This window comes from Pseudopodoces humilis, chromosome 3 (genome assembly GCF_049639895.1).
Source record: "Pseudopodoces humilis isolate 2021_Gansu_Grassland_sample_001 chromosome 3, ASM4963989v1, whole genome shotgun sequence".
NCBI lineage: Eukaryota > Metazoa > Chordata > Aves > Passeriformes > Paridae > Pseudopodoces > Pseudopodoces humilis.
Window position 1 is genome coordinate 88,825,995 of NC_142202.1, and position 17,606 is coordinate 88,843,600.

The 17,606-nt window shown below is 37.5% G+C and overlaps 1 protein-coding gene across 1 annotated transcript in view; it reads left to right on the forward strand.

Annotated features, from left to right (window-relative positions):
* Positions 1-17,606, forward strand: part of KHDRBS2 (KH RNA binding domain containing, signal transduction associated 2) — a 312,149-nt gene that overhangs the window by 213,718 nt on the left and 80,825 nt on the right. The window contains exon 6 of the mRNA XM_005518121.3: positions 1,207-1,402. Within this exon, the coding sequence (XP_005518178.2) occupies positions 1,207-1,402 (196 nt within the window). The remainder of the gene's footprint in view (positions 1-1,206; positions 1,403-17,606) is intronic.

A 17,606-nucleotide genomic window follows, 5' to 3' on the forward strand; every position in this document is an offset into this window, starting at 1 on the left:
AGAAGAGAAGGCCCTGGGGATACCTCATCGCAGCCATTCCACATATAAAGAGGGCTTATAAGAAAGAGAGAGATTTTTTACCAGTCTTAAACAAAAAGAGGTTGGACATAGCGAAGAAACACTGGAAAAAGTTGTGGATGCCCCATCACTGGAGGTGTTAAAGGTCAAGCTGGACAGATCTTTAACAATTCAATCTAATCAAAGATGTCTCTGCCCAAGGCATGGGGTTTTGACTAGATGATCTCTGAAGGTCCCTTCCAACACAAACCATTCAGTGATTCTGCAGGTCTGAAATCAGCTTCTGAAACTTAGTAAAGTAATGAACGCCACAAGCTAATGCAATGGATTTGATTGGATTTGGTTCAGCAGGGAGCAAGCCACAGTTCCTACTGCTACAGGAGACCTGAGTTACAACTGTGGATCTGGATGTCATGCATGGTTGTTACACCTGGCATTCACAGTCTTCCAAAAAGATAGCACACCCAGGAGCATATTGCTCTGAAACAAAACTCACAAACTACTACCCTGATTTATCCCCCTTCTATTTCATCTTATGGTATAGATACAAGTCTTTTTAAACAGTAACAGCTTCTTCTGACTTACTACTTTGTACAGCAAGGAAGATAAAGCATAAATAGCCAGGAGGATGCAAAACCTCTTTCCATGCTTATCTGTATGCTCTATTGTCTCTGTGCAGTGAGGGAAAGTAGAATCCCACACTACCAATCCTTTGTGATGAACTAAATTAGACAGGAAGAAAAGTTATTCCTCTGCTTTGCCTTGCAAGTTTCTGCTGTCCTGCAATATCTTCTGCCAATACATTTCTCCCAGCCACCAATAAACATGAAAATTGTAAAATAATTTGAGAGCAACAGAAGAGGTTCCTTATTTTCTTCATCTTCTAGAACTGCTTCGGAGTAATTCTGAAACCCTGTGAATTACTATGATTCAGAGTTTTATTAGTACAAGCAACAGGAGGATCAGATCCAAAAGGCACTGGATAGTTTAAAAATAATGCCTTTCCATAATATGAGTTCTGCCTGAGATATTGCCTAAAAGTGCTTGACATTGTAGCTGCCAAAACCCCAGAGTTACATGACGCTTTGAATAGTAGTAAAAACGTGAGAGCCTTTAAAATGGGGCAGCACATGCATGTCTTCCCTCGTTGTACACGCCAGAGTGATGGTTCCTTTTTGCTCCCCGCAGGGGACGTGGGGGTGCCATTCCTCCCCCTCTGCCTGGACGAGGTGCCCAAGCACCCCGAGGGGCGCCGGTGACGCGTGGAGCGCTCCCTGTCCCACCGGTGGCCAGGGGCGTCCCCACACCTCGGGCCAGGGGCGCCCCGTCCGTCCCGGGCTACAGACCACCCCCGCCGCCCGCACACGAGGCGTATGAAGACTATGTAAGTAAATGCCTTTTTTCACAACGTGTGATGTGATGAACATCAAGTCCTTGGGAGATGGAATAGTCCAGGCGGAAAGCTCCTTTGTCTCTAACGCTTTTCCCCTGCAGGTGGATGACAGTCTGGGTGATGCAACGTGTCTGCAGGCCTGTGCTGGGTCATGTGGGTTTGCAGATTTGTTCACAGCTTAGTTTTGGATATGAGAGATCATGCTGGATAGTTCTTGGGGTGTCACAAAGGAGCAATACACATTGTCTAAAATTTGTATTGTGTACTTAAAGTGTACTTAAAGTTTTTACTGTAACCAAGTTCATAAGAATTACAGCTTATATCCTTTGTGAGAAAATGAGGAGGGGAGAGGGGAGACATGTTGTTGTTCCAAATCCTTTTTATTTCATATTTGTATTCAACACTATGTTACAGATACATAACAAATAGAAATTCAGGTAGTTTTCATGAAAGCTGAAACAATGATGCATCTTTAGCCAGGAGCAGTACTAACTGACTGTCACCTTTTCTAATGAGGTGTTAAAAATAATTGTGCTGTACACATCAAAGCTTCCAAGTCATTCTCATTAATGTTTCCTTCTGGAACTATCACCATAACAACAGATATCCAAATAGAGAAGAAAGTGTTAGAAATATGATGTCTGAATTTTTCCAGCCATGGCAAGTGTAAGAGAAAGATGAACATCTTGTCTATTCCCTAATCCTACCACCAGGGAAAAATGCACTTCTATTCAATTAATAGTCTTCCTAGAACAGAAGAAAAGAAAATTAAACAGAAATTATTCTTCGTTGCTAAAGCTTCACTCAACCATGTGTATTTGTAATATAGTGACTGAGTCATGGCCACTTCAAATCAGGGATGCACATTCTATTAATTCTAAGAATCACAACTGAGCAACAGCAGCAAAAAAAGAGGGGAAAAGAAAGTAATTTCTGTATTGTCTCAACATTAATGAATGAGCTAATGAACAAGCTAAAAGCCCTGCTAAGAAATATAATTCAAAAGTATACGCTTCCTTGACAGACAGTGTAGTATTGTCTGTTAGTATCAAAATGTATGAGACCTTCCTTTCTGTGAAGATACAGAACCCTTGTAATAATGTAAGATTAGGATTACAATTGAAGTAATTTCTTTTTTCATGTAAAATACCAGTAAATGTACTTGAGAATTAAAAATCTTTCAAGGGAGCATTTCTTGCACTTTTTCTGGATGGGTATGGAAAGCAGGAGGAGAAATTGAGGCAGCTGGATTATCAAGGTTAGGAAGGCATTCAGCCAGTTCCCCACATTTTTGAAATGCCTACATTCTCAGTAGCACAAAACATATACACGATTAAAAGTCAGTTTAACTTGTGATACATTAGTCCAATAAAAACAAACATACGTGTTTGTAGGTTTTTCCGCTTCACAGATAGCAGCAAAAAATCATGCTGCCTTATAGGTCAGAATTCACATGTTTTGGAGATCTTCCATCTCCTGTGTCCTTTCAACATCTGTCTCTCACAGCTAGGAATGTATGAGATTGCTGTCATGCATCCGTTTGCAATGAAAATTTTTTGTCATTTTATAAAAGTTTGTAAGTTCAATCTAAATAGTTTTGGTATCTTATGGGCTGAGCTAATAACTAGAATTCTGATTCTGTGCTGGTAGAAGGAAAAGTTCACTGTCACAGGTCTGCACATAATATTGTATACGATGTTTTAGGGCAAATATTTTTATTTTTGCAGAAAGTAATCAACAGTTTTTCTTCCTAAATAAGCCATATAAAAAAATCAGATACCTGGCTGGATACTAAAAGCAAGTGGATCCATTTGTTGACCTGCAGCAAATGTCATGCATAATTGTTGTTCTATCCCCCTTAATCCTACAGATTAAAAACTAATTTATATTGAATAATTTATCTAATTTACTTTTTTTTTCCTGCTTCTAAACAACCCACAAGCATATTAGAATTTCCTTATGAGTTTATATTTTTCATTTTTGATTATAGTATTTCACAGCATTTTTTTCCTACTATTTGCAAGCACCATTGGTTTGATTACTGGTACATATGAATGCACTGTCATTGACTGTGAGTGTCCATATTCTTCAGTTTTCTTAGCTCTAATGAAAGGTAGTCACTTGAATGTTGATCTGAAAGTGAATTCAAGAAATGGAATCGAATGCCTAGAGAAGATTTTTTAAAAATGTTTAGACAGCATTTCCTGAAAAAAAATCTTTAGCCATTTGCTGAGCACTACTAATCAGAGATTGTATTGACTGTTTGACCTTGAAACATCTAACTGTTAAAATAGGTTTAGATAAGCTTTTGAAAGTTTGGATTATCCAATATATAAATATTTTGAGGTTTCCTGATGGCATTTCTGAGAATTTCATAAAAGCATATGTCTCAAGGTTTATTAAGAAAAGTCCTGTCATTCTGGTGAATATATTCATGTACAACATTTTGAATGTCAAGCTTAGCCAGAGGGAAAAAATATTTGGAACCTTTCAGAAAGAGGGCTGGGGCAGGAAGGAGGACTGACTCACCTAACACCTTTTTCTTTACTTGCCTGTGAAACTTGCTTTATATTGAATGTAGCCTAGATAGTATCTTAGAGGAATTTCTTACCAACAAGAAGAGGAGGTACTGACATAAGAAAATACATGCAAAGGGAAGGTAGTTACCATGTGAGCCTTCTTCACTTTAAAAACACTTCATTGGGTGGGAGTGTGGATGGAGAGTGTAACTGGCAGCTGTCGTGCAGCTTCTGTGATTAAGAGGGGTGGTCCAGGGTTTGTGACCTGGTGTGTTTTAACCATAGCCAACAGCTAAGCCACATGCAGGTGCTCACACCCCTGGTGAGGTCAGGGAGAGATTCAGAAATGTAAAAATGAGAAAACTCCTTTTTGAGTTTGATTGAGACAAGATAGTTGTAGTAGATTGGCACTGGCTGGATGCCAGGCACCCACCAAAGCATCCCCATCTCTCCCCTGCGCAACTGTACAGGGGACAGAAAATAAAATGAAAGGTTTATGAGTTGAGATAAAAACTGGGAGAGAAATCACTCAGCAAATACTACCAAGAGCAAAACAGACTCAATTTTGGGATGTTAATTGAATTTATTACCAACAAAATCAGAGCAGGATAATGAGAAGTAAAATAAGACCTTAAAAACACCTCCCCTCCTACCCTGCCCATCTCCTTCCCAGCTGTGCCCCCTCCCCAGGCACAGGGAGACAGGGAATGGGGGTTACAGTCAGTCCGTCACAGGTTGTTTCTGCTGCTGCTCAGGGAAAGGAGTTCTGCCTCTGCTCCAGCATGGGCTCTTCTCTCCAGGTCTGCAGGTCCCTGCCAGGAGCCTGCTCCAGCACAGGCCTCTCATGGGGTCACAGCTTCCTCTCAGGCATCACCTGCTCCAGTGTGGGGCTCCTCCCCAGGCTGCAGGTGGATCTCTGCACTCCTGTGTCCCTCCATGGGCTGCAGGTGGATCTCCATCCCTGTGTCCCTCCATGGGCTGCAGGGGCACAGCTGCCTCACCATGGGCTGCACCAGGGGCTGCAGGGGAATCTGAGCTCTGGCACCTGGAGCACCTCCTGGCCCTCCTTCTGCACTGACCTTGGTGCCTGCAGAGCTGTTCCTCTCACATCTTCTCACCCCACTCTTCTCTGGCCACAATTGCATCTAAGCAATAACTTCTTTTTTTTCCTTCTTAAATCTGTTATCACAAAGGGGTTACTATCAACTCAGGTTGGCTGAGCCTTTGCCCGTGGTGGTTCTGGCCTAGAACTGGCTGACATTGGCTCTGATGAACATGGGAAAGTCTTCCGGCCGCTTTTCTCCCGGCTACCAAAAGTTTGCCATGCAAACCCAGTAGAACAGTTCTGTGGGTAAACAGGGGGGTGGATTGAGAACTGGCTGAATGGCAGATCCCAGAGGGTTGTGATCAGTGGCACAGGGTCTAGCTGGAGGCCTGTCACTGGTGGTGTTTGCCAGGGTTCAGTTATGAGCCCAGTATTATTTAAAGCATTCATGAGGGACTTGGATGAAGGAGCAGAGGCCTGCTCAGCAAACTTGCTGAGCACACAAAGCTGGGAGGAGTGGCTGGCACCCCAGAGGGCTGTGCAGCCCTTCAGAGGAACTTTGACAAGCTGGAGAGATGGGCAGAGGAGAACTGTCTGAAACTCAAGAGAGGCAAATGCAGGGTCCTGCATCTGGGGAAGAATAATGCCAGGCACCAGCAAAGGCTGGGGGCAGACCTGCTTCAAAGCAGCTCTGTGGAGAATGACCTGAGGGTCCTCTAAAGGCTAAGGTCTTGTTGGCAACTTGTGAAACTGGCAATAGGCGTGACAGATTGAGATTCATGATTTATTACGCAGAGTGTACTTGAGTAGGTCTGCTGCTATAGAGGCAATAAGTGACAGAATCATAGAATGGTTTGAGTTGGAAGGCACCTTACAGATCATCTAGTTCCAAACTTCCTGCCATGGACAAGGACACCTTTCTAGACCAGGTTGCTCAAATCCCCATCCAACCTGGCCTTCAACACTTGTAGGGATGGGGCAACTTGACTGGGCAAAGGCAGTGTTCAGTGCAGTATATTTTGATCTGAGCATCCAGACATTTCCACTCAAGATTAAAGCTAAATTTTGCTTAATCCAAATCTAAACCAAAATTGCTGTTGCATTCTGATCCTGTTTTGGAAGACATTTGACTCTGGATCTGTATCTTATCCTTCTGAATCAGAAGCTAGTAATGAATTGTCCAGTGATATTTTTTCTTCACATTTTTTTAGAAGCTATGGTGAGCCTTGCAAAGAGGTCTGATGTGAGTTTTTAAGTGACTTATCACTTGTTCCCTTACACCAGATGGAAGGAATTACCAAAACAGAATACATTTGGGACTAAAATACACATTGCTTTTGTATTTTACCTCTAGTTGCATTTTCAATCTTGGATTAAAAAGAGGACTTAAGCACAGAAAGCCACTTGTCATAATATGAATACTTAGATGAGCTTCTTGCTTTTACAAGCAAATATATAATTTGTTTGCAAGAAATAGGCTGGTCTGTCAAGGCACTGTGAAGCTGGTGCAGCTCCTAGATCTAGGACAGCCAGAATAAAGAGCAATTTTAAATGCAGATATGCTCTCTTGCCTCTCAGTTCACTGATCAAACCAGCCAGACACAGATTCTTGTTATCTTCTGGAATAAGTGGAGAGCAGTGCTTTTCTGAAGTTACTGGAAAAGAACCACACAATAAGATAGATGGTGCTTTTAATGTCATGCTGTTCTTCTTCTCATTTCAAATTATTTAATATGAAAGCAAATGCCATGTTCAACTGTTTATTCTAAGATCAATGGTTATTTACATTTTTCAATAGTTTTCAGACAAAGTGAAACAGCGATGTTCATGCTTATTCAGTGCTACTGTCGACAGTTAAAAGACTAACAATAAATGGCATTTTGTCACACTTTAGGATTTTAAAAAGAATAATCAACACTTATATGTGACTGCAATCCACAAAATTGAGGTTGTGGAGGTTTTGCTTAATAATATAAATGGGAATTTTTAGTGCTTTTAAATCCATTCTGTCTGCCATTTTGTCTGCCATTCCTGGATGTAGATGGAAACTGTATGTAGAGACCTAAGCTTCCTATTCATGGCATGTTTTCTTCAGTGCTACTGCTATAATAAATATGTTAAAGTGAGCAATTGTACTTTTGAAGCCCATTACTATAATCTCAGTGGGACATTGTCAATGAGAGTGAGGTATGGACAACTAAGAAGACTTGTAAGGTTGTTCCAAACCTTAAAATAGTGAAATATATTGGATATAATAATATATAAGAGGGATTACTTTCTTTTTAATTTTTTTTTTCTAAAGTAGTATTTCCAAGTTTTAAGATATGATACTTATCTATTTCTGTGCCTTTTCTGGGTGAGAAAAAAAAATCAATGAAGACTGTACTGAGACTAAAGATCATTTGAATAAAGCTGGAATTATAGACATGGGAATCTGCATGGATGAACAGCATATTGATTAAATATGATTGATTAGCCATTTATGCCCAAGGCACTTAGAAAAAGAGCTAAGCTCTATTCAGCTTGTATCTGCTGTGACTTGAAAAATCAAATTTTCTTTTTAGCACAGTAGCAATAAACAGGATAATGTTTATATTATCTGAAAGACCCTATTGAGGTTTAGATGGATGCTGTGAGATGAAGGTACAGTGGTTTTATTCAGATTTTGGATAGTATTTTCCATGAAAAGTATAAATACATTTATTGTGAAAAAGTCCAGCAACAGAAATACAGAGTTAAAGTAGTGGCAAATTTTTAATGTTTTTCCAATAACAGAATCCACAGTCAGCACTAAATTGTCAGTGTCTGGGAATCTACAGGTCTAGAGTTTTTTGCTTACCTGTGCAAACTGCAGTTTGTATCTTATTCATAAAGATCTTAGCCTGAATAAATAAGGTTTGCCTCATGGAACCAGAAGAACTGTCCTGAGAACAGTGCAGTACTAAAGTGAATACTGCTTTCAGACTCATCACTGCTATGAATTTCTCACATATTGCTAATGTGGTCTAAATCTGACTTTATTATATTATTTTCTTGATCTGAATTGATTTGTTTTGATTTGATTGTCATAATCATAGTCACTCAATGGACTTCACTAATAAAATACATAAAACTCTAACATCTATTTATTAATGTTGCAGAAATCTTTTTTGTGGAGGATAAGTTCTGCTGTCATCCTCTTCATGCTGTCCTTACTTGCCAGAAATAATTCTCTCCTTGACATTAGTTACCAAGTTTTCAGATGAAAATTATTTTCTGTGCTAGACAGGGTTTAAAAGAAAATGCTGATACAGCTGTACATATTTTTGTATTATAAATTATGTTATTACAAATACAATGTAATAAATATTTATATTTGTTATATAGAGATCTAAGTGAAGGGCATCTCTCAATTGATGATCCAGCCTGCATATGGGCCTTAAATATTCATAGTGTATGCAGTTGTGTTCACAAAATCCTACATAAAAAATATATGCAGTGTTATCCACTGAGCCAAATTTGTTTGCATCATGCAATGCACCATTTGATCATTGAACAATGTGATTGTTCAGGAGCCTGTTACCAAAAATACATGTCTCCTGTCACTTAGCTCAGTCACAACTTGTCACTCGGTTATTTACCTAATGGAGAACAGTCTAGATCAAAATCACTCTACAGGCATTTGCAGGCTAAATATTATCATTTGACTGTATCTCTACCCATGTTATCCTTTTCCAACACACTGCAAAGCAAAAAATAGTTTTTTTTCTTTTTAGGGTTGTTTTTTTAACAAACTTACACAAACTTAAAGATTTACTCTTCAAGACTTGGGACAAGTCTAATTTAATTAGAATTATTGAGGGTTCAGTTACTGTGTGAATTCAGCTCAACTAGAAGGAAGCCCTCTAGCCTTCTGGGTTTTTTCTTTCATTCTCAAAGTTACTTAATCAGATTTAGCCCACTGAGGTACTAAGAAGCTAAACAATTTTGGACTTCAAGGTTCATCAATTTCTGGGGAGACAGACACATCTGCACTCAGTGCAGAGACTTCAGCTCTGCCAGACAACTGCAGAAGCTTTGAGTTCTGTTTTCAGGAAGGGCTCTGGAGAGTAAGACACCATGGCACTTAAGGTTATCACACCCACAGCGCCTCCAGCATACTGGTAGTACTTGTGCTTTTCAGGCTAGCCTTTGGTGAGCTCAGATTAGTGACTTTTTATTAAAGTAGATATACAGAATGCTCTTTATATCAATACATTCCATGTACCAATAACAGAGAACTTATAGTTTGTGTATTATTTATTATGAATTTGAATAGTAGCTAAAATTTGAGCTTGATTAATGTAGTAAAATGTACAGTTTAGAAACTGTTTCATGTGAATTGAAAACTTATATGAGTAGTTCCAAAACAGTATTTGAGTGGAGTATTTTACTGGAATTTTAGGGCCATGTATTTAAAAACCACTTTCTGTTGCTGGAGCTTTCATCAGACTTCATCTGTTTTTCTCTTTGATACATTTGTGATATTGCCATCTTGCAAAAATACTTCTGCATGAAACTGTAGACAGACATATTTAGCAATTTCATTTACAATAAAATACACATATTAGTTTCATTCACTGGTTGATGGGCCTTTTAGCCCGTTGCCTATATCCATGCACTTATTCCTTACTCAGGAAAATGGAAGAATAGGAAATGTATCTGGCAAAATTACAGGCCTGAACAGAAGCCTTATATGCCTGTATCTTTTTTCCCTCATTGTGTTTGTTGCATTTTCAGCTCTGAATTTCAGTTATACATTGGAAGATAAAGGTTTGTGATGGATGAATTACCTCATGGATTGGCACAGAAGCACTTCCCCAGCAATATGCCTGTTCTTTCTGGGTATTTAAGGAAGGCTCAAGTATACATGTGAGCTTTTATTTTCATAGATCTAGGAATGTATATATATATATATATATATATATATACCCTGAGTGGATATTGCTATAGACAAAGCTGACTAAAGCCATGCCTAGAACTCAGGATATCTGCTGATAACCCTGCAGCTTCTTCCCCAACAGCATCATGTGAGTGTTCTATTATCTACTGATTTTGGAAGGAGGAGTTTTGACTCTACAACTCTCTTAGTATTTTCAGTAAATCTTTTTGACAGTATATGTGTCAAAGATATGTTTGAAAGATATGTGCTTACACTCTGATACAAATATGTGTATATATATATATATATATATATAATCTGTAGCTAAATCACAGAAAAATATGGTTCATTTCTCCAGCCCATCTGTTTATAACAACTTGATGCTGCACAAAGCTCCTCTACAGGAAGCAACATGCATGAGGACCTGTGTAAGGAATCAGTCTGAAGGATCAGCAACATAAAAATTAAAGCAATATTTTTCTTTCCTAACAATACAATCTGAGGGAAAAAATGTAAATATAGGAAGGAAAAACAATACTAGCAAGTAAGGATTAACTTTTACTTTTAATCCTAAAGGATTAAGTTAAAAGAATAGTTTTATTTGTGCAATCAGATGGACTGGATAAAGGACACTCTTCCTTTTATTTAGCGATTATGGTATTAAAGTGACTGGAATAGTTGTAAGAATCCCTCTGTCATAGAGATACACCAATATATTGCTCAAATATGCCCATTTTTAAAACAATTTGATCAGTTATATTTTATCAAAGGTGCAGACTTAGTGTACCTCTTTAAACTGGAGCGAAAACATTATGAAAATTGATTTTGTTATGGAACACAGTACCTTGAATTTGACCTCCGGGACTCTAAGACAGTGCAGCAATCACTAGAAGAGGGAGATGCAGTATAAATGCTCCAAAACAATAAAGTAAAAGACTAGAGATGAAAACTGTTCTTTCTCCATACAGACCTGGTTTTTTCATTATGAAATTATGGTTGCCTGCATTTTAATAGCTTTTACAATCACTCTAAGTGCTGTTACTCATATATACCTACTGTTGTTTTGTAGCTCTTTTTATGGTGTAAAAATCTGTGGAGGGCCGCATCTGAAATCATAGTGGGGCTTTTTTCAGTGAAATTATATAAGTAAATGCTTGTTATATAGCAGGATCATAAGAACACAAGGACCTAAGCATGACCCTGTACTACTTTGGGCAATAACATCAAAGCACATTTAAATATTTCTTAAAATCAGTGTATCTGTGCAAGTGGAGCACATAATGTTATGTATAAGTTCCTGAAAAGGTGCTTGAGTTGTAGCTTTGTTGTTCATACTATCCTCCAACTATTTCTGGGCCAGTTAATGAGGTTCTGTAATGAAGATATTAATAAGTCATTAGATAATATATTAATGTGAATTATTTTAATCACCCAAAATGTCTGTTAGGTGAAAATTATTTAAGTCTAAATGGGGACATAGAAGTCTAACGGTTAAAAACTTAATAGTGTATTATCTTTTATTTGGATTTTCCAGTCCCTTAATATTGTCTCTAACTGTTCAGCCTTGCAGCTTCTGATACCCAAATATTTAGACAGCTGAAGTGAAAAGAAAAAAAAAAAAAATCAAACAACCAGATATACAAAAAGTGAGTTTTATTTGGGGCAAATATATAAAATAATGTACTATACTGAAATATTTTAATATTTATTTTAATATTTTAGTTTCTTTTACTATGTATTAGAATCACACTACTTTTCCCAGTTCCTTTTCTCAGTTCTGTTTTTTCCTCCCCAGAAAACCTCAAAAAATCACATTATGAACACTACTTATTAATCTTTCTGAGGTCTAAACCATAAAACAAGCAAACATACATTTGAACAGTGCATATTTGGGTATTGTAAAAATAAATTGGCCAAGTCTGATGCTGCACCATTTTAGTCAAGATAGATCTCTACGATGTCACGTAGCCCATGAACTTTTCTTTATTAGGACTTTGCATGTGTATACCAATCCTCACACATGCTGCAGCAGGAAGCTTTCTGAAAAAAATAATGTATTTAAAAGAAAATACATTGGAATTCAAACTATATTTCTTTCTATTTTAGCAACCAGTTGCCATCAATCATTTTACTTCTTGGACAAACACTCCTTGCACAATTTAACTGACATGCAGAATAAAGATGTATGCTTCTTTCTTCTGAAACAAATCTTATTTTAAGAATAGATAATTCCCTTTGTATTACCTGTTTGGAAAAAAAAAAAAATCAGAATTAGTCTTGGCTTTCTTTGGTTTGCTTTTCTTGCCAAAATTGTTCATATATGTGAAATCTTAACAGGTTATTTTAGTTTTATTTAGCTATAAATAGCAATGAAAGAATAAGTGCTTATAAATGAAAATTTATTTTGGAAATTGGGATTTGCAAGTATTTTGACACAACTGCACCACTTACATAGATGATATGCAAATAAAGAAAAAAATATTATAAACAAATACAAGTAAATCAAGTTTATGTAAATCAAGTTGTAAGAGAGGTTCAAAAGGGATCTGTGTTTCATTGCTAGTTAAATTTTGCCAAATTTAAGTGTGGATACTGCAGCTCAGAGTATGAGAAAAATAAAAATAAGAAAACACAGAGAATCACTGAACTGTAGTTGTTGAGCCTGAGTGCATCTATCAAATAAATTAGAAGCAACAAAACTTTGGTCATTTTTCACTTTCCTTGAACAGCCATTTTACTTTCTTGCAAGGCCACCTTTCATGCAAACACCCTAAACAAATAAATCCAAAAAGTCATTTGGAGCTTTTCTAACTTATTACTCTTGAGGTGTCTATTGCACATTGCCATTTTGTAAAAGCAGCAAAAGTGGCTTGTATGTGCTAAGCATAGCACAAGCAAGGAAAACAAGGTAATTTTCATTGAGTTTTATTCATATCACTCAGGTTCCAATTGTTATTTTCTAAGGGGTAAAAAATCTCCCATGCAAGTGATTTGTCTTGCATTTGCATAGTCTTACTGTGTGTAGTTGTGATGTATATTTACAAGTGAGGTTACTGCATTTGTAGCTGTAGCAAAGAAGTGTATGGCTGAATCAGTGCTTAGAATCATGGAATCATTGAGGCTGGAAAAGACCTCCAAGATCATCAAATCAAATCTTGGACCAAATACCACCTGGTCAATGAAATCATAGCACTAAGTGCCATGATCAGCTGTTTCTTGAACACTTTCAGGGTCTCTGACTCTGCTGCTTCCCTGAGCAGCCCGTTGCAATGCTTGACAGCCCTTTCATTATGGGAACTGTTTCTGTCTCCGTGCACAGTGCAATATGAAGGGGAGTGAGAGTGTTTTCTGTCGGCCAAATACATTGCAGTCCACTGGTATCCACTTGAGTTGGGAGCATAAGGAATGAAGTAAAGGAAAAACTGCAAGTCAGTGTCTCACATCTTGAATGAATGAAATCCTGGATAAAAAAAAAAACAAAAACCAAGTGATGGGTCTACTTTTATTCTAGTCTTCTGGATTCTTTTTAAAAGGCTCAGCCTCTTGCAGAATGCCTGCAGAAGTAATGTGCATGCCCCTCCACAGCAGACTCAGTTCTGGGAGCAGGACTTGCCTTCCTGCAAGCCAAGCAATGATAAGTACCTAAGTGAAGAGGTTTAAGGGTCATTCAGTGCTCTTTTATCTTCCTTTCCAGGAGGACAACTAAAGGATACTAAACAGTGCAACACTGTGGGTACCATTCTTAATTGTCTAAGTTCTCCTGTTTTCAAGTTTTCAAGACAGTATATCCATCTTGGATGTCACCAATTCCTGTCTGTTTCCTTTGTTTATCCAGGATCCAAAAATTTAAGATCCTTAATTACACAAAATTTGCAAACAAAGCAGGCTTCTAAGTCCTTAAATTACTTCTGAACAGAGGACTTAAATTCTAAATGTCTTAGATTATTTTTTACACGCTATTCATTTTTGTAGAAAATTTAGATGGGAGGGAGGAGGAAATTATCTTAGCTTTCCAAAAAAAAAAAAAAATCCTACCTATCTGTTTTGACAAAGTCTATGGCCTTTCTACAAGGAAGGTAGATTACAGTGGGGCAAAGAGGTAATACTGGTTTGATATTTCTTGACTGAATGAGGATGTTGAGGTGAAATCCAATTTTGAAAGAAAAGACTTTTAAAGGCCCTACTTTCTTTCCTCAGGACCTCAGTAGTTGTGTACAGAGTATACAGTCATTTGTTGTTTGTGTTGGAGGAAGGGAATTGGTACAAAGAACTAAGCTTCCACTCTGTTCGGAAAATGCCAGGTCATCCATCCTTGATCAGAATATTTGAGGATAAGTAAACAGGTCACTGAATAAAGTCTGAAAAACTGTTTAACATTCTGTAGAGCAGAAATAATTAATGAAAGCTGAAAGCTCTTAAAATGAACTTCCCAGCTTCACTATCATGAGACTTTTCCCTCTCTATTTGGAAGATAATCTCATTGAACAGTTTCTTTTAGAGTTGCGTAACTGTATTGCCACAGTAAGTATGAGTGTACAAATTTGTATGACTTAGGTGTTGAGTAGCTATGATATAAAACTAGAATATTATTTTGGGGAGGAAATTTCCTTTAAGTTTTCATGTATTTTCCATCCTCTCAAAATGATGCCTCCTGATGTAATCATTTGTTTTGTAAAGGACACTTTAGCTCTTCTCAAAGTGCTGGTTAGTTTTACATATACGTTTCATTACTATGTGTTGTATTCTTGAACTGTCCTGAGATTTGCTGACCTTAGAAAAATAAAATTAAAAATCCAAGCATCTAGTTTGTTTCTAAGTTCAAAGCATTATGAACCTAATGCATATTTATTTCTTGACATCTGCCTGATGTAGTCTGTGATTGCTTTATAGTTTCCTTAGTAAGGGAAAAAAATTCTGAAAGTCATTGTAAAAAATTCTGAAAAGACAGCAAATGTTGCAGTAGCCTATTTCATCCACTGAGAGGAGGAGAATATAGAGGTAAAGAAAATGAACAGTAAATTAACGAAACCAGCAGGATTCTCAGGGTTGTTGTTTAATCATCAGAGTGCTTAAGACTGTTTTTATATATAGCATCTATCTGGTTCTTGGAGATAATAGTCACATTTTATATTGGCGGGTGGACATGTAAGTCTGATTTCATCTCCTGAGTGGAGTTCAGAAATGTAAACAATGTAATAAGGCAAAAAATCTGTAAATGAATCACTGTTAATCCAAAGTAGCTATTCTGAAAAAAATAAGAGGTGAGAACAGTTGTATTTCTAGCTATTTCCAAGGAAATTACTGCTAGGTGTGCTGAAGCAGGCTTTGGTACCCTTAAATATTTCTAATTGGGCCACCCAGAAAATGATCAAGAATGTTGCTATGTCATCTTATTCTTCTCAGCAACAGGCTTAAAAATCTGAAGAACATCTGGGAGTAGCAGTAACAATTTTCAAGCCTGATGCAATCAGTAAGAAGTTATTGTGAAACAGATACATTTTTTTCCAAGGATGGAATTAGAAAGCCAGTGGGCTGAAGCTCCAAGATGTCACTGATGTTACACTGGTTGGTAGCTGGAGGTCAAGAGAAGGGGGGATCTCTTTCACTACACATAGGCCCAGGCTGCAACAGAAGCTGTAAACTTCAAAGTGACATTTCAGTGTGTGCAAAGCAGGAAAGGACTTGTCACAGGTCTGTAGCACAACCTGCTCTTTCAACGGGATTCTTGAGTAAATTCAGTCTGCAACGGTATCTCTGTCAGACAAAGCAAAAAATGTAATAATTACCAAAATGTTAGTGCAATCCAGCTGTGATGAGTTGATTTATTTATTTTAATTGATACAGTTGTTTGCAGGATTTTAGATTAGCAGTTTAGATTTAAATATGCCTAAAGCAAATCACGAAAGACAAATTGACTTTGGATTTGAGTTGCTTGCCCTTCATAGTCCTTGGAGGAGAACAAGTACAGACAAATACCCAACAAAAAGCCTTGTTTAAATTTTATTAAGCAGCTGTCAAAGACACAGGAGTTATCCTTTACCAGTCCTGGAGGAAAAAAAGCTCATCATGGGTAATCTTTCAACTAAGAGGCTTATTGAGCAAAACAGGAATGTAAAGATTATTCCAAAGGGTGCTGGCCACTGTCTGAGTTGCCTTTGTGATTTACAGCTGTAGTACCATTCCCTGCATGAATTTCAGGGCATAACAATCTGTCAGTTCTCAAAGCTATAAAGTCATCCCTTGGAGATAACTGAGCTGGTCTCACATTGATGATCATTTCAGAACATGACTGTAATTTCTTTGCTTAATAATAACAGGTGTTGTGGTTTGGAACATCGTGCTGTAGGTGTAAGACTAATAATCATATTAAACTAGAAACTGTAAGATACTGTAGATATTAATGTATATGAAATAATGTATCAGATCCTTTTCACAGTAAATAGGAACTGAAAAAGGCCCATAAAGAGCTTGGAAAATAAATGACATGTTGTAACTAAGTTATTTAATGAGATGTTAAAATGTTCACAGTATTTTTTACTAAGATATGGGAAAGTAGAGGGTTCCAACTATCTTCAGTTGTGAAGTGCTATAGTTTTATTTATTTATGTTTTTCTAAGATCCCAAAGTTGTTTAGCTAGTGTAAAAATATGAGACACAAACACCCACTATTCTCTGAAAGAGTTTCCATTATGTGTTGGAAGGTTCTCTGGTGTTATGTTGGTCCATAATGTCATCAGCATGGGGACTGAGCACCATAGGTAAGCATACTAAATGAGTCTGATTCTTTTAGATAGAAGTCCTTTGTTCTGTTAAGGATGAACATAATTTAAACTAGATGTATCTGGGTTAGAACCTGTATGTGTTTAAAGAAATTAGTAAGTTTTGACTACAGTAAGAGGGAAAGAAAATTGGGTTGTGGAAGCTTCATACTGAAGCTCACTCCATCATCTCTGGCTAGTCCCTGAGGACATTCTGTCTCAGGAACACAAACTGTAAACTTGTGGTTTACAGTGCACTACAAGACATGGTATGAAAGTCATGACATAATTGTGTGGTGATGCTAGAAGCTGCAAAGCTTTAATTCCTCATAAAAAGTTCTGTTCTTTCTGATAATGGAAGTTTTCAGCCAGCCTCTGATCAGTAGGTCTTTAAAAATTTTTAGTCCAGTCAGCATTTGGAATAAGAAAATAGGCAGCTTCAACATTCTCTCTAGAGAGAAAGAGAGATCTAATGTGTGCAGAGGAATGAGGACTTAGATACTGTGTGTGGCTCTAGTTGTATTTTACTAAGAACCAGTGATGCAGATATACCCTATTATGGCATTGTATTCTGGTTTTCAGGCCTGTTCTCTCACCCTGTTTAGATGTATAGTGAATACATAGGTGGGGAAGCTCAGAAACCATGACGTTCTCAACTAGACCTATTCAGAGTATACTGATGTCTGTGAACAGGATGTGTGGAAGTATCAGATACATTTGTAATTGTCTTTAACCAAGCCACAAGAAGTTCTTACAGAAGAATAAATTCTATTGAACTTAGCATTTTGAGAAAGATGGGTGTTTAATGAAATTTGTTGCCCATGAAGTAGATGGGAATGCAATGAAAATATATTCATGTCTCTGTTCGCAACTTGTCCTAATATTGTCTGATCATTGAGGTGCTTCCTGCACACCTGCACTTTCTGTGAGTCATATACTCTGCACATTAAAGTTATTAGCATAATGTCTGACT